The 21,726-nt window shown below is 49.4% G+C and overlaps 8 protein-coding genes and 2 non-coding genes across 10 annotated transcripts; 5 read left to right on the forward strand and 5 right to left on the reverse strand.

The window, feature by feature from the left end:
* Positions 1–344: 344 nt before the first annotated feature.
* Positions 345–2,106, reverse strand: ASPBRDRAFT_666198 (MFS transporter). Its single transcript, XM_067628745.1, has 4 exons — positions 1,965–2,106; positions 1,129–1,910; positions 549–1,073; positions 345–491 (listed from the first exon to the last, which is right to left on the reverse strand). Exons 1-4 carry the CDS (start codon positions 2,073–2,075, stop codon positions 386–388), a joined length of 1,524 nt encoding a protein of 507 aa, XP_067473448.1. The 5' UTR covers positions 2,076–2,106; the 3' UTR covers positions 345–385.
* Positions 2,107–2,720: 614 nt separating this feature from the next.
* ASPBRDRAFT_49097 (YbhB/YbcL family Raf kinase inhibitor-like protein) lies at positions 2,721–3,822 on the reverse strand. Its single transcript, XM_067626249.1, has one exon. The coding sequence runs from the start codon at positions 3,636–3,638 to the stop codon at positions 3,018–3,020; it is 621 nt and encodes a 206-aa protein (XP_067473449.1). The 5' UTR covers positions 3,639–3,822; the 3' UTR covers positions 2,721–3,017.
* Positions 3,823–4,264: 442 nt separating this feature from the next.
* On the forward strand, positions 4,265–4,857 carry ASPBRDRAFT_427745 (uncharacterized protein). The gene has a single exon (XM_067624869.1). It carries the CDS (start codon positions 4,380–4,382, stop codon positions 4,737–4,739), a length of 360 nt encoding a protein of 119 aa, XP_067473450.1. The 5' UTR covers positions 4,265–4,379; the 3' UTR covers positions 4,740–4,857.
* ASPBRDRAFT_t263 lies at positions 4,335–4,442 on the forward strand. The gene has a single exon. It is a non-coding gene; the product is annotated as a tRNA-Met (tRNA).
* A 912-nt stretch (positions 4,858–5,769) lies between the features above and the next one.
* ASPBRDRAFT_35236 (uncharacterized protein) lies at positions 5,770–6,939 on the reverse strand (the record flags this gene model as incomplete). The annotated part of the gene is made up of 1 exon (XM_067623324.1): positions 5,770–6,939. One exon carries the CDS (start codon positions 6,937–6,939, stop codon positions 5,770–5,772), a length of 1,170 nt encoding a protein of 389 aa, XP_067473451.1.
* Positions 6,940–10,185: 3,246 nt separating this feature from the next.
* Positions 10,186–11,878, forward strand: ASPBRDRAFT_49098 (class I SAM-dependent methyltransferase). Its single transcript, XM_067626250.1, has 5 exons — positions 10,186–10,382; positions 10,441–10,548; positions 10,634–10,887; positions 10,960–11,083; positions 11,200–11,878. The coding sequence occupies exons 1-5, from the start codon at positions 10,324–10,326 to the stop codon at positions 11,534–11,536; spliced, it is 882 nt and encodes a 293-aa protein (XP_067473452.1). The 5' UTR covers positions 10,186–10,323; the 3' UTR covers positions 11,537–11,878.
* Positions 11,879–12,184: 306 nt separating this feature from the next.
* ASPBRDRAFT_138336 (pleiotropic drug resistance family ABC transporter) lies at positions 12,185–16,744 on the reverse strand (the record flags this gene model as incomplete). Its single annotated transcript, XM_067618986.1, has 2 exons — positions 12,185–15,990; positions 16,057–16,744. The coding sequence occupies 2 exons, from the start codon at positions 16,742–16,744 to the stop codon at positions 12,185–12,187; spliced, it is 4,494 nt and encodes a 1,497-aa protein (XP_067473453.1).
* Positions 16,745–18,750: 2,006 nt separating this feature from the next.
* On the forward strand, positions 18,751–20,781 carry ASPBRDRAFT_59881 (fungal specific transcription factor domain-containing protein; the record flags this gene model as incomplete). Its single annotated transcript, XM_067628128.1, has 5 exons — positions 18,751–19,108; positions 19,163–19,641; positions 19,702–19,877; positions 19,933–20,505; positions 20,556–20,781. 5 exons carry the CDS (start codon positions 18,751–18,753, stop codon positions 20,779–20,781), a joined length of 1,812 nt encoding a protein of 603 aa, XP_067473454.1.
* Positions 20,782–20,885: 104 nt separating this feature from the next.
* ASPBRDRAFT_427783 (uncharacterized protein) lies at positions 20,886–21,268 on the forward strand. The gene has a single exon (XM_067624870.1). It carries the CDS (start codon positions 20,990–20,992, stop codon positions 21,209–21,211), a length of 222 nt encoding a protein of 73 aa, XP_067473455.1. The 5' UTR covers positions 20,886–20,989; the 3' UTR covers positions 21,212–21,268.
* ASPBRDRAFT_t266 lies at positions 21,096–21,207 on the reverse strand. The gene has a single exon. It is a non-coding gene; the product is annotated as a tRNA-Leu (tRNA).
* Positions 21,269–21,726: the final 458 nt, after the last annotated feature.

Raw genomic sequence — 21,726 nt, forward strand, 5'->3', positions numbered from 1 at the left:
AATGTGGGTAGCGAATTATACAAGTTACATTGAGCCTCTACTAGTTAACCTATCGAGAACCATTCCAGACTGCTGAGCGTGGAAAGGCCGTTATGATAATCCAAGATTGTCCCTTTGGGTCCGCGAATAGACAATTGGCCGTGATCTGTTTATCAGGGTAAAGGAAACGTCTACAAAAGGTTCACACCACAAGTTAAAGAAGCCAAATGTATCAATTCTTGTGAATTACTAGTAGGTCTGGCAGCAGTATATACGGAGTACAGGCTTCGATCCTAGCCCTGCAGACCCTGATCGACCTTCATCCACGCTATGGGTCCTATCCGACGGTGACCATAGTTCAGATCACACAGTAGACCATTATGAATCCTTGCCTTAACAATATCTATCAAACCATCTCAGTCCCCATCCGGCGCAATCTCAGTCCATACCGACCCAACAGAAACGGAATCGGAACCGCCACCAGACAAATGAATGCCAACAGCGTCGATCCCCTAGATGAACATTTATTAGCAATTCCAGACCAACTAGATCATAGAGCCAATACATACCATCCATACCCTAACCTCCTATACAACTGAAACCCAACCACCGAAAACACCGCCGCAACAATGAATCTCGCGACCACAGCCGCAGCCAGCGCACTAGCCGCATACTCCTCGAACGCATCGACCAAATACGACTGCACACAGATATACGCCGTAACCATGCCTAATCCCAAGATAGCAGCGCCCACGAGCGTCACTATCCAGTGGACATGGTACTCTGCAGTCCACCCGAAAATCAGTAGACCAATGGGTACAATCAGCATCCCGACTTGCATGAAAGGTAGGCGGAATTCGGGCATGCGGGTGGCTTTCCCGCTTCTTTGCTCGTAGCGGGCAGCGAAGTATCGATATGATGGGTTAGAGTACTTCATGCAGAAGGCGACGCCGGCGAATGCGCCGAGCCCGGCGCCGAGGAAGGCCAGGCCGGTCGTGCCGTGTGTCCAGTGATAGCTGTGCAGGTTGTATTTAGGATGAGAGGCGAAGAGGAGGGTGATGGTTACCATGTGGAGGTAGAGGAGGCCAAATACCCTGATTGATTGATTAGTACTTTGCTGCTGATCAGGTGGGATACGTGGTCACGTACAATGCCAGGTAGAGACTCATAAAGGTGCATATTGGGGAAAAGAATAATAGCCGTAGTGGACGTAGAATAGACTGTCGGAAGACCTGAGATGCTTGTAAGCCTGCCTCAACCCGGTACGTGACCCCAGGATTCGTCCTCTCGAGAACTCTCTTTCGACGCTCCAGCAAGACTGGTGCATACGTTTCCTTCTGGAAGAAAACAGCGAGGCACGTAACTACGCCCCCAGCTATAGCGACCACCCACATCATCCATCGCCAGCCATGCGTGCCATAAGCTATGAACCCACCAACAACGCCGCCAAGAACCGGACCACATATGGGCCCCAGGCCATAGACCGCTTGAGCTTTGCCTCGTTCCTCGTGCGAAAACAAATCCCCGATGTTGCTGCCGCCTAGGCTAGGGCCCGCGGAGCCAGCCACGCCCGCTAGAAAGCGTAGTAAGATGAGGCCGGCCATATTACGGACTAATGCACAGCCGATGTTAAGGAGGGTGAAAATGGCAAAGCAGATGGTGTAAATGGGACGACGGCCGAATATCTCGGAACACGGTGCCACGCCTAGGGGACCTAATGCGAGACCCACGAGATAGAAGGCGATGGGGAGGGCTGGGGTATATGGACTTGTCAGACGGAACTCTGTGGCGATATCGAATACCCCTAGGGTTAGTATGGTTGATGCAATTGGAGATAGCGTCCCTTGAAGGGAGATCAAAAGCACGTTGAGCCATTTCCGGCTCTTTGGCCAGTTTCGAGGGCACTCTGGGTCGTCTGGTCCAATCCAGTCCTGTCAGATGTTCGATTAGGTTGGACCTTTTCTGGGAGACAATGCGCTACTCACGACATTCACAACATCGGGGGTGGTGCTTCCGAGGACAAGGTTTTCTTTTGCGGTCTCGAAAGGACTATTGCTGCCGGAAGCAAACTGCTCTTTTTCGTCTTCCTGGATCATTGTGCTCGATGAGAGTTGACTCTGAAAGCTGTTGAGAGGCAAAATTCCTGTCTGCAAGTATATTAAACGATCTAAGATAGAATCGTTCTTCCGAAGCCAGGGAGCAAAGTCTCCAAATATTGATCAATCATCTGACCCGCTCTTTCTACAATACTGAGCACTGTTATATAATAGTGCTCCACATTCTCAAAGCCCGATCCGCAGGATCATTATGCACGTTGCCAAGCGGCATCGCTCCTTCTGAACAACGTCCCATCGATACGCCACGGTCACAAACTGTCCCATGAGCTATTCAGTAGACACGCATCCAGGTGTATGTTTACTCCCACTCAAGGTAGCCAGTCAAGATTAGCCAGCATCACTGACAAAGTTTAGTCTGGAGTTCACCTTGCCTCTCAAAACTGCACCCCATCAGGGGTAGGCCCCTGTAATTGTCTCTAACGGCTGCCAGGAGAATAAAACCCGGCATTCGCTCCCGGACTGCAAGCATAAATTGCTCCTGCGAGTAGCCGCTGAGCCGGCTTCTAGTCATGTCGTACAAAGCTGGAGAATCATGATGCGGGCTGGATATGTTACCCAGCTATCACACAACCAGCAGGGTTCTCTACTGTTGAGTGGGGCGCACGGGTAGTGAGGCCTTGACTGGCATATTAGACCAACAGGAGGTTATTCACTAGGGACCTCGATGCAGCACAACATGATCGTATCATCCGATAGATTTCCAACACTCCCTATCAACTTCGGATATATACATCGCAGCAGGGATATAAACAAATAGAAAAAGAGATGCTGAAGATGAAGCGACCAAACAATCAGATCACCTGACCAGCCAGACCCCAATGATCGACATGTCGACACGCATAAAATTATATGACTGTATAAATTAGAATTAGCATTAAGCATTTCACCAAAAGTGCCAAAATCCATAGTTCCACCATCCCATCAAGGCTCCCGCACAAACGTGCCCACCCATTCACCCCAAGCCAACACACTCTCCTTCTCCTTCTCCAACCACTCCAACAGCTCCTGCTTTCCCCAAGCCTTCTCCTCCAGGGGCTTTCCCAACGCTAACACCTGAAAGAAATACCGATGTGAACCGTGTCCCAATACCGGCCGCGGCCCACTCCAGACATTCTGGTGCCAGTTCACCCCGTACTGAAATCCCCCTTGCAATGCCCTCTTACTTGCATCTGTCACAGCGACATCCTCTGAAGAGATACTGGTCTTCTCCTTGGAAATGCCGTAGTACAGCCCATGCACGATCGGATTCGGAAGCGGTGCATCCGCATCCTCCACGATGAGCACGAAGCTGTTGATTTCCTCCGCGGACACCGTGTCGTCGGGTACCGTCCAAGACAGAGGCGGGAAGCGGTTCTCGCCAACCTGGGTGTATTCGGCGGGTAGTGGAGATTGCGAGGGGCCCACAGACGAGGTTACCACGATGGTGGGTTGGAGATTTTTGATGACGGGGCTAGTGCGCGTGAGGAGTTTCGCGTCGCGGCCTCTTTTATTGCGCAGGAGACGGCCGAGCCAGGCCTCGATGCGAGGAGGGAGTTTTTCCATGGTTAGGTTGGGTGGAATTTGCACCGGGGATGATTCAGAATGAGAAAATTATAACATTTCGATCTGAGTAGAGATGTCTGATACTATTTAACTGTCGGCGTAAAAATAGGCGCGCCCCTATTGTATGCCATGGCCCGATAGCGGGCCGCACTTGGAAGGATTAGGAAAACAATGTATCCTAAAGCCTATATCCGAGCAGCCACGAGAGGCGAAACTTGGGACCCACTGGCCCGTGTAGATGGATCTTCAAGGGCTTCTAGCACCACATTGGGTATCGGACCGTGCAGAAAATTATATTCCGGTGGGATATAGGGTGAGTGTGTTGGCCATTGTGATTCTGCTATGATCATCTGATGGCATTGTCCGCCAAGGACGACGCCATCGGTAAATCATCGACTTCGTATCGGGACTTTCGGAACTTCCTAATGGAGAAATGATATGGCATCTGGTGACAATAGGGCGAGAGGAAGGGCTATGGCGGCTCTTTTGGGTAGGAAGAATGACATATTGAAGGCTTGAAGCACATCCCTGCCCTGGACCCGCTAATTAGTGACATATAAGCTTAATCAACCTTATCACCGACCATGCACCCTTGTTGGTGGGGGGAAGACGAGAAAGGATGGTGTGGGTGGATGGCTGTGCATCTAGTGGTTGATGGTATAAGTTGCTAAATTGTTGAGCGTTCTTCAACAAGTCGTCTCGATGGTGTAGTTGGTTATCACGTGGGTCTCATACGACAGTATGACGTGGAAGCACAACTTCCATGCGATCCCAAGGCCGGGAGTTCGAACCTCCCTCGGGACAGATCTTTTTGCAACTTTTACCTTTTTTGTTTTTGCACATCCAATCTTTGCCTCTCCTCGTAAAAAAAAAAAAAAAAAAAAAAAAGGGGTATATAAAAAATTGAATAAAAACCATTTTATATTGCTCGCCTTTCAGGTGTGGCCTCTTGCTTGTGTAGTACTCCTAATCCACAATGTCGGCTTCAGACCGAACGAAAACCATCTGTGCAAAAATATATTTTCAGTCTACATCACCGGCATGCCTGATTTACCACATTCTGTCCTCGTAACCCTTTCCAGCCCTGTCGTCATTTGCTAGTAGACGGCCCTCTTCGATTCTTAAAGTACTTATTAAAGCTGCGTATAGGATCCCCTCCCCCCACATGGCCATACAAAGTGCCTAGGTGAAGTCAACTTTGCGCTGCCGATCATCATCACACAACAATCTTAGAGCAGTCGGGTTGTCTACCTGATCATTTGGCTGTTCCGAACCAGATGGAAGTTTAACCAAGAGCAAGTGGAGAACCTTTAACTCTTCGGGTCTGTTAGCTTGCATCACGGCCTGTGAGACAGCGTGTGAAGCCCATGGGGGCGCGGAAGTCGGAACAGGTGGTTGATTTCCTGGTTTTGAGTAGGATGGCGGGAATTAAATTCCATATCATCTGTCCGGACACCACAAACGACTTTAGCCGGGAGTTGGATGGGAAACGTAGTATTCTCTGTACCACGTCGGACCCTCCTGAGGGACGGCCGCCTCTGATTCGGTGGAGGTGCTCCTGGGAGGACTAGAAGGTGAGGACTAAAATCGAACACACGTCGCTTGATAGGATAAAGAACATGAACCATACAAGTAGGTTTATATATGATTATGTCTTACATAGGGCGGAATGGCGTTCAAATAAGTACATACGACCACAGGGTGTGGAAAATAGGGCTTCCCGTCCGCTCAGCCGTACTCAAGCCACACGCCGGGAGGTTAGTAGTTGGGTGGGTGACCACCAGCGAATCCCTTCTGTTGTATGTTTTCTTTTTTTCTTTATTTTTTTGTTTTGCTTTTTGTTTTTGGATTGTTGAGTCGGATCACATGTGAGTCCATGTTGTCATTAATTGATCTGGTTGGCAGACGAAGCATGGAATTAGAAATCTCAAGATTGATGATCGCGTTTCGCAAGCGTTGCTTATACTGATATTTATACTGATCCAATCCGATTGTCGCGGCCGAGGAATGTCTTCATATGTCTTGTTAAATTCACTAGTATGCGCTAAAAGCCTTGGGGAATGTTTATGTACACAAAAAGGTAACCAAGGAACAACTCCACCATAAACCACTATTTGTGATATACGCCCCCCTAGGCTTTCCTTATCTTATCCACCCATTTCGGATCTGCTGAAGCTCCAAATAAGAACTTGAAGAAGTTCAGATATGCGAGCCCCGTATATGTAACCGGAACATAATGGGCTCCTCGTCGAATCCACGACATGGTGCACTGCGCAGCCCAGTCAGCCGACACAACCGCTTTTCCCATGCGAGAATCGAACGCTGCAGGAACGATATGTCGATATATCACCTTGTCCGACTTGTACAGAGCACGTGCGTAGGGTAAGAATGCTCTCTTTGATGCAGTGTATCGTACCATCTCAGGCCCACCCCAAGCAGGATGCAATTCTGCTTCGCTGCCGACGTACCAGATTTCCGGGAGAACCTTGGTCCTCTGAGACTGTGTAGACTTTTTTTGCAAGAACAGTTCAACGAATCGGACTGATGAGGTGCAGTTCGAGTCCATAGCGTCTAGTCCCTTTGTTCCATGTGCGAGAATTATGATATCGGCTCCTTCGAGGATAGGACCAACACGCGAGAAGTCCCCATTGTTCCAGTCTTTGCCGAACCTCAGCTTGTGTATGCTTTTAACTCCTTCAGCGAGTAGTTGCTTCTCCATCGCTTGTCCAAAAGCCCCCGATCCACCGGTCATGACCACCGTCTTGTTCCTTAGGGAATACGCAGTACCCGCAACCCAGTCGAATAATTTCACCATAGACCCCATATACCGATCTGGGTATATATGGTGTAAAGAGTGGTACTCCGGTCCCACAAATGCCCAGCTATGATCTTTCGGTACTTTGTCAAGAGCGATATGATTGGAGTCCTGGCCGTTACTGATAATAACGAAGAGAGAGCGAACGGTTTGTACGACGAGAACGAGAGGAAGGGCGTTCGAATCGAGGCGTTTGACATTGTAACTCAGGATGGTAGCAAGGATCCAGCCGACCACGCTTCCAAGTAACTGACATATTAGCTCGAGAGGAAGCGCAATCAATGCATTTGGTTTGGCGTATCGCTGATTGAATTGAAGGGATCGGGGGTAGTAGAGGTGGTGGTATTGATGACACCGAGAAAGAAAGCGGAGGGTTCGCCAGCGAGATCTCGACCATTTATGTAAAAGGTAGTGAATGATGTCAAAGAATATAGTACCAAATACATAGAGGTAAGAAGCAGACAGGACCAGGTTAAGCATCGCCATTCTGTGCTTGCAGGTGTGGTTCTGTTTGCTGTTGTTAAGGTTTTTGAAGAGAGCATTGTAGTGCAAGGCAAGCTACGTCCAGTTGTCTAGGAGCTCGTCTGCCTCTTTAATGGCACAGTACAGCAATTCCCCCCTATTATTTTTTGGGTCTCTACATATGCTCTGCGCTGCTGTTCACGTTGATCTCCTGGGGTTTTTTTGTTTCAGGTTGCACCCAGAGATCCTGCCAAGGTCATAACTATACGAATACGGAAAGGTAGGGCTCTCTTGGGGCTGTGCGCCGGCCACTTAGGGCCCGTAAATGACAGCCTGAAGCAGGGACCACCCTGTTAAGGTGGATATACACATCCATGATTGGTTAATATCGTGGGTCCCTGGATATCATCGTGTGGCGTACCTGAATTTTGTCTTAAAGGGGGCCAGTACCTCGCTCCATAGTTCTTGCACGTCTTTGGACCCCTGCAGACGGTTGTGCCATGTTAAGGTTCTGACACCGGGATTGATTACTTAAATTGCGAACCACATACTTCGACATGCTTCACCTCAGGAAAGGAGTACCCATTTCCCATTTTCCATCTTCGTGGTTGTGTCTTATCTACTCCCTACCTGCAGCTGTGAGACATACCCTCCAACCCATCGGCAATCGCCAACCCACCCCAATGAGCTGAAGAAGGATCAAGAAGACCGAAACCGCCAAGTATGTGCGCCCTCCCGGGATTCATCCTCGGCGGATTCGCGGAGAAACAGAAATCCGTCAAAAAGTGTGAGACAAGTAACTGTGGAAGACACTTAGAGTCTGCCTTACAGGATACAGATGTACTCTTTCTGTTACTAAACCACCCAAAGCAGCAAAGACCACGGTGGGACTAAGTTCATGGCCCACTCGGAGTTCATCCAGCCCAGACAAGGTTGACTGCTGCTGTCTTAGATCCACTCAGGCCATAATGCTGGCTTTTTTGCCGTATCAATTAAAGGAGCGGAAGTAAAGGCTTACGGAACGCACGTTCCACGTTCTTGGTATTATCACAGGTGCTGTGGTTCAGTCGAATGATAGCACGTTGTGGCAGTGCCAGCCCCGGCCCGATTCCGGGTACCGCTAACTTCTATTTTATCACAACCGCAGCCCTAGGCTAGATATTACGTGCGAGAAACCCGTCACTTAGCAAGGTAACACCCATGTGCTGATGCCTGAAAGTGGTGAAACAGCCAAGAAGGAATGCTCTCCAAACATTTAGTACGTTTGAGAATGAGTGAGAACGGGTTTAGAGCGCGATGCTTTTGTCGGCCTGAGAAGTCTGCTTTCTAGCCTGCTATGCAATCCAGGGTATTCGAACGCGAGTACACCCATCTTTCAAACTCAGTCAGCAGTTCAGTAGCACTCTAATCTCCAGTTAGTAAAAGCTAAGAAGGGTATATGCCAGCAAACCCTTTCTTAGTATCGATCCACTATAGTAAGTTGGTCAGATACAATAGATTTCCTATAGGTATCAAATAACCGACCCAGTAGCGATTTGTTTTCTGACTGCAAGAGTAATTTCCTTCTCGGCCCTTCCGAAACTTAGATCTATTTAGCAGATCACGCATCCCAAACTCCACCAGTGGATATTTACGACAGACCGCTTTCCATATGGCATTGCGCCATGCGAGACCCCGAACACCCCAGATGAGGTTAGAAGATTCCCTCAACGGTCTCTGGCAGCAAGTATACCATAACACCTCTTGATCACTTTACTCACAGTTGCATATGAACTACCTCCTACGTCTGCTGCAATGGGGTCGAGAAAGACCGGATTACTCTCTTCTTCCAGGCTTGATCCAGTCATCTTATCTCTGTTTGGGATAGGACGTCGCATCTCGGCTATTTCCCCCTTCCTCTCCTGCCCCGCAAAGTGCCACATGTTCCGATCAAGTTTCTGTAAATAGATATGCATTGATAAGGTGAGACAACGGGTAACGTCGTTGCCTTAGGGTACGAGATCCGCCCTTCTCGAATTTTTTTCCTCTTTCGGTTCATTCGCGATGATCGTCGTTTTGTGTAAACGGTGATTGGTTACATTTGGCGGAGCAATACGGCCGCCCCACCCGCTTTCAGAGACAACTGAATCAGGGCTGTGGCGCAGCCCATCGGGGTATCCAAATTCTGAAGGTACGAAAGAACCCTGTTTCTAAACCATGATCAATCCCATCAGCTATTGTTCAGTCTTTTGTAGAGTTTACTCGTGTTCCCAGGGAGCAGAGATCATGATCTATACTAGATCAGCCTCAATGCTAGCATAGCTATATATACCTACGTAAATTCAATTCCAGTATGGCCGATGATATAGTACCACATTCTTCTTCCAAGGCATGGCTAGGATCCGTGCTAATTATGGACCTGTTTAGCCACGATTTATGATTAAGCTGAAAACCGATTTTTCCGTGGTGCTGCGATTCATCTATGCGCGTCACAACCACTCGGATCTAGGAGTATAATATTTTATGTGCGTGGTTGGCCTGGATTGTAGTAATGTTGATCCTCGTTGCCCGCCGCGGCGCACTCCCCTACAAGGGTACTGGGATAGATCTGTTCCCGCCAAGTGTTGTGTCAACAACTGGGATTACCTTCTAGGCAAGTCTATCCCGGACACGACCACGGATTTCTACATTCTGGCTATTCTGTTGAAACTGATCTGGCAAATACACACCGGCCAGACGCAGAAGATCGTGCTTACTGTGACTTTCCTTATGGGTGGCCTGTATGTTGATATCCGAGATGGTTACTGGATCAATGAGGGGGTTTTGGTGGCGGAGAAACTAAAATCTGACTGCACCGCTAGTGCTACCGTTATCTCAATGATCCGGCCGGTGTGTTTGCTAAGGGTCGATGTGAGTTTGGAGGACGTCACTTGGAACTTCGTACTGTATCTAATCTGGACGTGTGTCGAATTGAAAGTCGGCACTGTTGCGGGAAGGTCCTCTCACAGCCAACCGAAATCCTCCAGGATGGGGCAATGGCGACTGTTTACCACGGATGACTACCCTACGGAGACAGTGTGCCTATGCAAGTGGGGTTCCACGTCCAGTAAGTCTAGTTAGAGCAGACAAAGAACGCATCCCACGCTAGTGACGTGGCCTCGGCGCGCTAAGTGTCAGGATAAGCATTATATGCAGGGCTAGCCAGGGGTTGATCGGCCATTCCCCTCTGTGATCATTGATGTGATTGACGCATGTGGCTCGTGCTTAACCGAGAAGGCTATGTGTCGAGATTCGAGCTCATACAGTTAGTGTATTAGTGTAGTCCCTTTAATAGATAAGGGACGGGTTTATTTTATCTATGCCCTTTTTCCATTTCCCCTCTCGACTGCCAAAATTCAAGGTCTTTCCAAGCAACAACCAACAGTAACCATGACCACTCCATCCCCCACCACTTACTTCTTGCGGCGTGATCGATCCGAAGCAGTTCGGTAGGTCTGTCCATTTCATTCTATCTGTTCGTTAGTTGCTGATTCTCTGGACTTGCAGCCTCGACGCGCAACATCTTCTGTGGCAGCTACACACAGGATACCTCCTACACCCAGAGATCCCCCGCAAAGATGGAATGGCCATTGCTGACCTTGGAGCCGGAACGGGGTAAGGAACCCTGTTCCTCTTTTCCCTCAATTCCTTCCCCCAAATCCCCAAACCGCAACCCTTCTGAAAGAGAAGAAAACCCCAGAATCTGGGCCCTCGAACTGGCCCCCCAGCTTCCCCAAAATGCTCGCATCGTCGCCTACGACATTGCGGACACGCACTTCCCAGCGAAGGAATACTGGCCTGCGAATGTGAGCTTCGGGCAGCTCGACTCTCTTAGCCCGGAGATTCCAGAGTCCCTAGTCGGCAAGTTCGACGTGGTGCATCTTCGCATGTGGGCTTTCATTATCCGTGATAATGATCCGAGCGCGCTGATTCGGCATGCTTCGAGATTGCTGAGTATGTTCCATGTTTACTTTTGAAATATTAAGGAACGATAAGCAAAGAATCTAATACGAAAGGGGAATACAGAACCAGGCGGCTATCTTCAATGGGAGGACGCTCGATTCGGCAGTATCGTGCAGCGCGGTCTTCCCGCTCAGCGATTTCGGGAGTTAATGAGTCGGCAGACGGTCGTGACTGGGCATGATTTCCGGTGAGTCTTATTTGATTTCTTCTGTTTTTTTCCTAGCTTCTTCATTTCTCTCTGCATCTGCATCTCCCAGTGGAGTTCATTTGCAGAATCGATCACATATTAACATGCACGTGTAGATGGCTCGACAACCTCTCCCATCATATTCAGTCCGCCATCACAGATGAGAAAGAGAAGCTAGAAGTGGTCGAATGCCGGCAACAAGACCCCTGGGCAACCCGACAGCTCATCCCACTCGCAACGGACACCTTCATGCTGGCGTTGGAGAATAGTAGTGCGGTGTTGGATAAGCTGCGAGCGGTGGCGCCTTCGGTGCCGAGCCAGGAGGAGTGGTTGACCGGTCTGGCGGCGTTGCATGAGGATATCATGCGGAAACATCCCGGCGAAGATGAAGAAGAGAGGGGCGAATTTCATTGGCTTCCCGTTTGTTTATTGGCGAGGAAGACGGGGTACTGATTTGGTTTGAGGTTATTCCATTGTTTGTTGTGGTGCCATCAGATGATGATCGAGAGGTCTGTTCAATGACGCTTCGTACTAGCTTTCTGTCGAGACAGAAGTTTGATGCAATTTTGAAGGGACCATAGTGAATACTAAAATCGGTATATCTTGAGCCATTATTACTGATCCGCTCTGGTTTGCGTATGGCGGGGAGGGTGGGCATTATGGGTGGTCTTGAGTAGGCTGTATTATGGGCTGTCCAGTACACAGGATGAATTCTAATATTAGTGTATTGAAGTCATAGAGCACCTCTAGTATTAAGCAGAAATTAGGTATAAGCCAAATGATTATTGCTGTTGCAGTCTATGTTCTAGTAGTGATAGTTCTATCTGTACAACTGGAGATAAAAGAGAAAGTATACAGTATGAACAGAATCGAAATCAACAAAAAAGGGGTGGCCAGTGAGTGCGCACGAAGTATATCTCATGACAGTCAACTGGGAAACGAGCGACATGAAGAGAAAATAATGTAGACAATCCTTTGAAGATCGTACAATAAATAGATGAAATTGAAAGAAATTGGAATTGGAAGTATATGACGGTGAAGGGTGAAAGGATTCCCCAACCGCCATCGAGCAGTTGGGATAACACAACGTACACAAGTCAATTAGGTAGTTCCCGACACCTTCTTGCCCTTTGGCACACGGGCCAACCAGTAAACACCCACCGCCGCGACGATGTTGAAGAAGATATACACCCACATCAAGCCAAAGTTGCGCCAGGCATCCGAGAAGTAACTAACCACGGAAGCAAGGAAGGTATCCGTGCTGCTCATGGTGCAGAATTGGCAGTTTGATGTGGCCGATGGGTCCAACAGGTATCCGCCATTTGCGCTGATATAGGATGACATATAGTCCTGGCATGTCTGGTTGCCGGGCGTGTTAAATGACAAATACTCGACTGCTTCGCATGTCACGGTGGTCCCGGAAAGGCCTGCCGAGAGCATTGCAGATACCAGGTATGTGAAAGGGGATACCCGGTACATGAAGATCCAGAATCCAGGCATGTTGTCTGGGGTCGCAAGGACACCACAGAAAATCAGGCACAAAGAGAATATCAAAGTCGCGATATTACCTCCTGTCTCTGCTAGCTCGATTCCGGCAATGATCATGTGGGCGAAGGTCGATGTGAAGAGAAGGAAGACCCAGATGAGCAGGAACATGAGACCGGCCCGTTCATTCACGGCATCAGTGGGCTTCGCGTTGTTGTATAGGCCGATCGGGTAGTACCAACAGACGAACATAAGAACAGCCATCAGTGTGTTCCATGGAAGTTCCACGAAAATATTGGCCGTCATGAATGCCTGCCAGGAATATGTCTTGGATGGGCGTTCTCGGACTTCGTAAAGTGATCTTTGAGTGACAAAGTGTGGCATGATCTGTTGGCACAAGTTACCAAAGATAGTCATCAACATGAACACACTGAACATCTGGTTTTGCATGCCCTGGATGGAGTTGGGGGCGTGAAAGAATGAAAATCCAATGTAGAGGGCGGACAGGACACAGAGAATCGTCTTCGACCATATGTAGCTTGGCGTGCGGTAATACTGGGCAAAGACACGGAGCAAGCACTCGTAAAGCTGGACACCATATGATGCTGCATATTCCTTCAAGGCTTCTGGGTCGGAGTTGTCCTGAGGTTTGGTGGATAGAGTCGATTTTAGTTCCGCCAGATGCTCCTTGACTTTCGTATGCTCAGGGCTCTCCCTCCATACTTTAGGCCAATCGATATCCGTATGAGAACCTGGTGCTGCTCCAATAACGTCAAGCATCCATTCTGCCGGGTTCTCTCCCTGAGCCAATGGATGGGCGCCGTTGCGTTCAAAGTAGCTGGACAGTGTGGTTGAATTCTCGCCGATTTCCCCAAAATAGATTGTCTTTCCGCCACGGGCCAAAAAGAGCAATCGGTCAAAGCGCTGGAACAGCATGGCAGAAGGCTGATGGATGGTACAAAGAATGGCTTGTCCATGTTTGGTAAGTGTATCGATAAGGTCGAGGATTGACCATGAAGTCTGACTGTCAAGACCAGAAGTAGGTTCATCCAGGAAAAGCAACAACTGTGGTTTGGCAGCAAGTTCAACACCGATTGTCAGTCTCTTGCGTTGCTCGACGTTCAAGCCCTCTCCGGGCACACCGACCACCGCATCCGCGTAAGGCTCCATGCCGAGGAGCTTAATCACTTCCTCAACGTAATCCAATTTTTCCTGTCGGCTGACATGCGCCGGCTGGCGCAACAAAGCACTGAACCGGAGAGCCTCACGGACAGTAGAGGTAGGCAGATGCAGATCCTGTTGTTGGACATAGCCTGTTTTGCGTTGGAATGACTGGTCACGCGGCCGTCCATCGACAAGCATTTCTCCTGTAACAACTCCCATCGTGACACGAGTAGCCAAGACATCGAGCAAGGTCGTCTTACCGGCTCCCGAGACACCCATGAGTGCGGTGCAGGTACCAGGCTTCACCCAGCCGTCGACATGGTCCAAGATCCGTCTGGGTTCGCCCTTGATTTTGATGTCGTAACAGACATCTTGCCAGTGGAAGATAGCCGTTTGTCTCTGGATGCGAACTTCCGAGCTCTGAGCGGGAGCGTCATCTTTGACCGCACCGCCAGGAGTGGCTGATGATTCCATGTCGGTCTCGCCTTGCGGGAGCTTTGGCTGGTGGCCGCGACGGAACAGAAGGACCTCACCCTTGGACTTTGCCTCGGAGATATATTCAGTGCTAGCAAGGTAGACGAAACAGAAAAACACCATGAAGCCGATCAAGATTCCTATGTTGCGCCATTCATGCCCTTTGGTGTATCTGAAGCTCTCTCTGAGATAGGTGGTTCCGTCCACGATTGTCGATCCGGCCTCGGCACCGACCGTGGAGCAAATCCTATAGTCCATCGATATAGAATTATACCCCTCGCCAGACGGAACAATGCTTGAGCATTCAAAATGGCGTCCATCAAACTCATTGACCATGAAACTTTCGAAGGAGTAAGCGATCGGGTTGATATAATTCATCCAACGGGACCAGCCAAGCATATTGCGGGTGGGAATCACGAAACCAGTGTAGATAACCATTCCCAAGATCAAGATGGCTGCAGGCACAAGTGCTTGCGAGAGGGAGCGTGAGGTAGCAGCCATAGTTCTGAAAATCATGGACATGGTGTAGGTAGTGACGACTGAAAAGATCCAGAATGTCCACCAGGCACCAGCCGTGCGGCGCAGGTTCGTCATAAAGTACAAAGGGAGATTGAACGTGATCGAGTTTAGAAGCTTATAAGGAGTGTCGCATAGCATGGAGGCCACAGCTTCTGTGAAGGGATGATAAAATGCATATCTCGCCTGCTTTTCAACGATCGCACGCTGGGCGTAGAGCGTCAAGATTTCGAGCGCACTAGAAAAAGCATTCAGAAGGACTGCATAGAACAACAGAGCTCCGCGGGAGTAGAAGCTGGCCGTAGTATCCGGAAGATTGTAGAAAACCGAAGCCACAATCAAGGCGATGATAAAGTTACCGACGAGTGCACTGACAGTTAAACTGGAATCTCCCTTAAGACGTTGGAATCCACGGACAGTGCACAAGGAAATTTGTTCCCACACTGAAATCGTGTAGGGGGATTTGAGGCGCTGGTTCTTCGACTGCATGGCTTTCCGGGCGTCCAGAAAAGTGTTATAGGAAGACCCGTGAATCGGATACTGCTGCTCAAATTCTTCAATCTCCCTGAGAAGTGCTGCCCTTGCGCTGCTTTGCTTCCAAGCTGCCGCGAATTCATCTGGGGTGCGAGGGACACGGTTCTCAAACCCTGGGCGGACTAGACGCTCCGATGGACTGGTGAGTGATGTCAAGAAGTCGGCCGTAGTTTGGCGCTCAGGGCACTCGAAGCCCATATCCACAAAGAATTGCTTGGCCTCCGTTGTCCGCCCAAAATAGATTTGCCGTCCTTCGTAGAGCACAGTCACCTTGTCGAAAACGTCGTATGCACTCTGAGACGCCTGGTAGATGGCAACACAAGCAGTAGTTCCGGAGTATTTGCTCATCAGGTTTAGATTCTTACAGAACTCCAGGGCATTGGCACTATCGAGACCTCTAGTGCTGTTATCCCAGCACTGAAGTGGTGCCTGACTGAGGGTTGCCTCTGCAATACTGACACGCTTTCTCTCACCACCACTGACTCCGCGAATGAAGTCGTTGCCCACCCGAGTGTTAATTGTATGGGACAATCCGAGCATGGCCATGACCACATCTCTCATGTGCTCCGCATATTGCTGTCGGCTGACGCCCTCGATGCGATTCCTAGGAGCCCTTGCGAGGGCGGCAAACTTCAAAGTATCACCGACGGAGAGCTGAGGAAAGTGAATATCGGTCTCGGCGTTGTAAATGGCTTCACCCCGGAAGGACTTTTGCATCTCTTTTGCGGGAATACCTGAAATTGACAACTGATGTTAGCAGCCATGCGATTGATGGACAATCTTCCGATCGAGCCACATACCCTGATAGTTGAGCACAGAGTCTTCAGACATCTCAATACCATTCATCTCACCGGCAATTGTCTTGAGAAACGTGGTACAACCGCTACCTGGTCTTCCAAGCACAATGACCATCTCCCCACTCTTAACCAACCCATCGAACTCACGAAGGATCTGGATCTTTTGCATCTTCATTCCGACTAGTCGGCGGGCCAAGGTTCCCAGTTCAAGAAGGGAATTGAGGACGTCTTTCTGGTAGTCAGTCGGGGAGCCGAATCCATGGACGTTCAAGTTCCTGAAAGCAACACCAGCTGTACGGTCAGGATATCGCTCCGGGTCGCGAGACTTGATGGCGAGTAGCATCTTCATCCAGTCTTTGGCCTTGAAGTTGGGACTATGGGGGTTGATCGTGGATTCCGGATCGTCGACTGCAAAGGGGTTATCGAGGGTGCCTTTGGTGGAAAACCGAGTTGATTGGCGCGTGAGCTGTCGAGCCAGGTCGCCCACCCGAGCTTCTATCTTCTCCTCCTTTCCTTGCAAAGTCTCATCGTCTTCGCTTCTCTGCTCCGACTTCTCGGTATATGCGCTCCCGGGGGGTCCATGAACTGCGTCGTCCAGGTCTGGGCTGCCCTGCAGTTGTGGCAGGTTATGGCTGACCACAGCCTGTGCCCGGGAGGAGCTGGGATTTGTCGTGCCGACGAACGACGACATGGTGGCTTGATTTCGAAATCAGGCTGCTCTCATTCACAGAAAGCAAGCACCGACCGTTGAGCCCTGCGGTGCTCTGGGGAGAGACCACGCAATAGATATCGATAAGGGATTTGAAACCGAGCCAGTCCACCAAGTGAAGTGAAATAACTTTCGATTTCCACGAGATGGGGACAAACTAGGGGGGTCAGCAGATAGTGGAGGTTATATAACTATAGTAACTCCCTGGCAAAGTGTAAGCCAGGTCCACAATGCTCGAAACAATAGGCCTAGTCTTCGGTAAACGAAAGTTCCAGGGACCCGCTCGCGGAGTTCCCGATCTCCATGGTTGCGATGACAGATAGAAGATTCGCAATGGTTTTAGCCATATGATCTGCCTAGCGTGCACAGAGAACCTCCGGGGACCCGAATCCGATTTGCATAGGCGACCCCCTATCATATCCGCCCGCGTAGAGTTAACGGTTTCCACCCGGGAGTTAGAAGCCTATTTTTGATTAATAATGTATCCTTTTTTGGGTAGTGAAGTCGTGCTGAGACTCCGGATTCCGAACCAACCAGCACGCTGCGGACCCAGCTTCGGGGAACGGGAGGTCCCTGGGCCTCGCGGTCGGGGGATTTCACTGACTTGGGCTTCCATGGATGGCTCAGGGCGATCCACGCTTATCGTACATCCATGTGGAATGAGTCGGATCACGGTTGTCTTTGCACCCGTGTGAGAATTCGGACTGTCGGTGGTGTCACTTCAGTGGAGAACGACCAGCCATAAGATGGCGGTTCGACGCTGTTTGTTTCTACACCATTTTTATTGTCAGCTGAAGTGTTCATCTTGCATTCACCGTGATCGCACCATCAATCTGCAAATAGATAGATCAGACGCGACTGCCACGTTCTCTTCACGGTGTTGATCAGTTGGGCTGGCCACCCACAATTAACTAGTGAGGGATGGAGAGGATCGGCGGCGGAGAGACGCAATGGCTGTTGGTATTGTTACCCACCCAATACCGCCATTTGTGACAGTCTGCAACGAACTTCCGGCATCCGGGCGCGCCAAGAGTGCCTTATTAGGTTTAGACTTTGTTCAACTTCCACAACTATTGGCCGAAAATTCTGGAAGCATACAGTGCATTATTATATAATCAGGGTCCATACGGACACAAAACACGCGGTGCCACCTCGTGACAGCCAAGTGGACATCTCCTTCAGCAGCACTTGCTCGGATAGGGCGAATGGGCCCCTTCCATGGCCCTGATATCGGGTCGAGGGCCTTCCGAGCAAACGTTGTGGGTGTATCAGATTGGTTTGAGGGCGGCCCCTAACCTCCCAAACAATTGTCTTGTCCAGCAAAAAGAATAGCGTTTTGTCCTATCGTGTGAGGCAAATCGATCCCCTCGATTTAACGTCCTTCATCCAGGGTCTAGACTGGGCATCTCTGTTAATCTGTTTAGACAATGGGAATGATCTACTTCGGTTGCTTGGTGATCTAGAGAAACCTTCATTAAAGGGGCTGCCACAACTTAATTTCCCCCTCCGCGTCCCTTATCAACCCGATATCCCAGTCGAAGCTAACCCCCCTTGCTCCACTGTTGCTGGTGGGTGTCTATCATGTCCCAGTCCGACAATGAATGGCCCATCCAATACCAGCATGCGCATGGACTCTTCCATTCCCAGCAACCCCACGTCTAGCCAACATGATTCTTTGCCTTTAGATCCAGGTAAGGAAGATGGCAGGAAGAGCACACGGAGAAAGGTGCGAGTCTTTGATTAATGAATTAACGAGGACTGTCATCACACTAATCAATAGATCTAGGCGTGTGATACTTGCCAGCGCAGGAAGATCAGATGCGATCTTGGCAACAAATCCAAGTGCTCGCAATGCGAGAAGATGGGGATCGCTTGTACACGGAATTTGCAGAGATACCAGGCAAATTTAAGAAGGTCCGACTAGTTATTTTGCAACTCACTGACGTATGAAATTGAATACGGGCTGACTAGCTCGGTAAAGGCAGGCGATGATCAACCATTTGGAAGGAAGTCTAGAGCGCATGGAGTCTCGTCTCCAGAGTCTTGGCTTCACTGTGGGTGAAATCGATACCATAATTGGTCCCTCGTCATCAGAGGGAATGAGTGGCACTCCATCGTTGAGGTCATCGTCGAGTCCGACGGATCGCAACCCTGCGGTTGAGGACGCCGATGATGCAGAGTGGGGAAACATATATACGAGCCCGCCTGCAGGATCGACTCAGTCTTCAACGAGCAGATCTCCAAGCCCTCATATGCCAAATTTGTACAGGGGATCAAGGCAGCCACCGGCGCCAGTACCATGCTTCAGCGTTCCGAGATATCTTGGGGGTATACTGAACTCCGGGTGTAAGCTGACCCAAGAACCAGACATTATACTGCGCAGGTCTAATCACCTTACAGGCTTCTCGATGATCTCGCGGGAAGGTTTAGATTGGATAGCGCAGAAGACTGGTGGCGAGTCCATTGACCACCTAACACGTCTGGTCCTAAATGAGGAGCGTGATGGTTTCATAGCTGACTACCCACTTCATTGTATATCCCCCAGGAGAGTTTTTTGTGCTCTCCCGTCCCAGGAGCATATCATGCGTCTTGTCGAAAGGTATATGGAGGACTTCAATGTCACATTTCCTCTCTTCAGACGGTCGGACCTTTTACATTTTTTCGAAAGGGCGCATGTTGATGTGCGGTTTCAGAGTCCAGGTCAGTGGGCTATCATCAACGCTGTTCTCGCAGTTGCCTACATGCTCCCTGACAATGGAGCTTCCCAGCAGCCGGATCATCAGAAAAGCTGGCTTCTTCTGAAAAATGCTCTAGAGGCTGTTAACGAGCTATATTTGGGCCCGCCAGATCTTCGAGGTCTTCAGGCACTTTTGGTGATGGTATGGCCCGAACTTTAGCAAACCCCTTTCCCCTAGCAATTTGTGCTAAGGCTCATTCAGGTTGTTCTTTTCTTGGCGGCATCGGCTGGCCGCCCTTGCAACTTTCTGATCTCCGTTGCTATACATATTAGCGACCAGCTAGGGTTGGGGACAACAGACGACATATCAATATTCTCCGATGAGGAGAAACAGGAGCGGCAGACAGTGTTTTGGCTTGCTTATTCTCTCGATAGGGAGTATGCATTCTATGTCTTTCAACCTTTGTACCGTGTATCTGGCTGACACAATCAGAATCTCTTTTCGATTCGGTGAACCTCCTGTGCAAAACGACGAAGCAATCAGCGCAGCTCTACCGACGGACGCACCGACTTGCCTCGTCTACTCCATGCCAACGAATGACCAAGCAGGGACCTTCAGCGCCTTTGCATCCGCCTGCAAACTTGCCCAGATCAGAGGCGAGATCTACCAACGTCTCTACTCCGCTCCAGCTGCAGATAGACCGTTCCATCAAATCCTCGCGTCGGTCGGAGATCTGGACGCGAAACTACAAGCATGGAAGGATAGTCTTCCATCTGAACTTCAGCCCGAATCACCAACCCTGCTTCATTTCCGACAAACCCCGGTATCATTGGTCTTACTACACATGCACAACACATACCACAACTGTATAATCGCCGTTCATTCTCTAATTGCAGCACGAGGCATAAATTCCGCTCAGGATCTAGCAGATCATCCTGGGTTTCACATCGACCCTGATTCTCTGTCCAATCCTAGGGTTCTACTATCAGCATCCTTGATCTCCAAAGCTGCGCGGGCTTCGATCGGCTTGATGAAGTATCTCCCAAAGGATGATATTTCGCTTGGGTAAGTTGGCTTCATTTACTTCAAAGGCACTTTACTAACGCATTAGAAAGGTTAACGATATATTACCCCACCGTCGCATTAAGAACACTGGCCTCGAGTATCGTTCGCAATCCGCGCGATACGGGCCAAATCTATAACATGAGGATTCTTGACCAGGCGGAAGCTTTTCTATCTTCGACATCTTCCAGCACTACTAGCGAAGGCATGAAGCGATTAGTGAAGCATTGCGCCGAGTATCGCTCGCTTGCTGAGAGGGCAATGAAGGAATGTTTCTAGGGGGTGCTCGTCGCGGCACTATCCTGCTATCCCTCAGTCGCATCTACTTACAGTGACCTGTTAATGATACCCGCTTAGAATCAGCGACGTGGTGGGATTACATGGCAGAAATTAGGGGAAGAGAAGGGGTAAATTTTGAAATGTCAGGCGGGAATAAAGAAACTTTCCGGAACCCTGCACAGAAAGGCATCCCAGGTTACTAGAGTACATGAGGGGTATATATAGGCACAATACAAACATAAGATCCAAAGAAGAAAAAAAGAGAGGGGGGAAATGCCACAGATCCACATTGGAATCTAAGGGAAAAAAATGTATGACAAGAGTGGGATTCGAACCCACGCCATCTTACGATGATCAGGAAGCTGTGAAGCTGGGTATTAAGGTGGACCTTAACCTGACGCCTTGGACCAACTCGGCCATCTTGCCTTAAGATGTTAAGAGTGTTTGATTTAAAGCTCTATAAAGGGTGAAGAAGTGTACTCTCCCGAGTCAATTGTTTCTCGTTGATGCCAATGTAGTATCTTCAGGAGCAACTCGACAACAACGTCAACCATCTTATTCGTAGTTACAAGCAACTTATAATCTCGGCTTATTGCGCTTAGTATCTGTTTACCAGCTGAAGTCATCCATTTTACCATTGCGTGATCGAATTTTCATGAGTCGTTTCAATTCGAATTACTAGGAACGATAACCTTGAGCGGGAAATATATATCAGTAACCCTCTCAACTGAAATTGTGCCAATGTGCGGGTTCAATTGGGATCATACTACTACATAACATGGCATGCGAGTAATTTACCTGACGAGATTGTTCATCAAGTTCTAAGTACATTAAATTATCAAATTATCAAAGATGACCTCGCAGAGTTATACTACCCTCATGCATGTCTCGACCACTGATATAGTTACATCCTCGGTTGATCTGACGTATTGAGCGTACCCTACG

Source organism: Aspergillus brasiliensis (genome assembly GCF_001889945.1).
Source record: "Aspergillus brasiliensis CBS 101740 unplaced genomic scaffold ASPBRscaffold_22, whole genome shotgun sequence".
Lineage (NCBI taxonomy): Eukaryota > Fungi > Ascomycota > Eurotiomycetes > Eurotiales > Aspergillaceae > Aspergillus > Aspergillus brasiliensis.

Coding starts and splice junctions, on each gene's coding strand:
- ASPBRDRAFT_666198 (XM_067628745.1), bottom strand. CDS start 2,075: ATGATCCAGGAAGACGAAAAAGAGCAGTTTGCTTCCGGCAGCAATAGT. Junction 1,911..1,964: donor CCCCCGATGTTGTGAATGTC/GTGAGTAGCGCA, acceptor AACATCTGACAG/GACTGGATTGGACCAGACGA. Junction 492..548: donor AGGAGGTTAGGGTATGGATG/GTATGTATTGGC, acceptor ATGTTCATCTAG/GGGATCGACGCTGTTGGCAT.
- ASPBRDRAFT_49097 (XM_067626249.1), bottom strand. CDS start 3,638: ATGGAAAAACTCCCTCCTCGCATCGAGGCCTGGCTCGGCCGTCTCCTG.
- ASPBRDRAFT_427745 (XM_067624869.1), top strand. CDS start 4,380: ATGACGTGGAAGCACAACTTCCATGCGATCCCAAGGCCGGGAGTTCGA.
- ASPBRDRAFT_49098 (XM_067626250.1), top strand. CDS start 10,324: ATGACCACTCCATCCCCCACCACTTACTTCTTGCGGCGTGATCGATCC. Junction 10,383..10,440: donor GATCGATCCGAAGCAGTTCG/GTAGGTCTGTCC, acceptor CTGGACTTGCAG/CCTCGACGCGCAACATCTTC. Junction 11,084..11,199: donor GTGACTGGGCATGATTTCCG/GTGAGTCTTATT, acceptor ATGCACGTGTAG/ATGGCTCGACAACCTCTCCC.
- ASPBRDRAFT_427783 (XM_067624870.1), top strand. CDS start 20,990: ATGAGGGGTATATATAGGCACAATACAAACATAAGATCCAAAGAAGAA.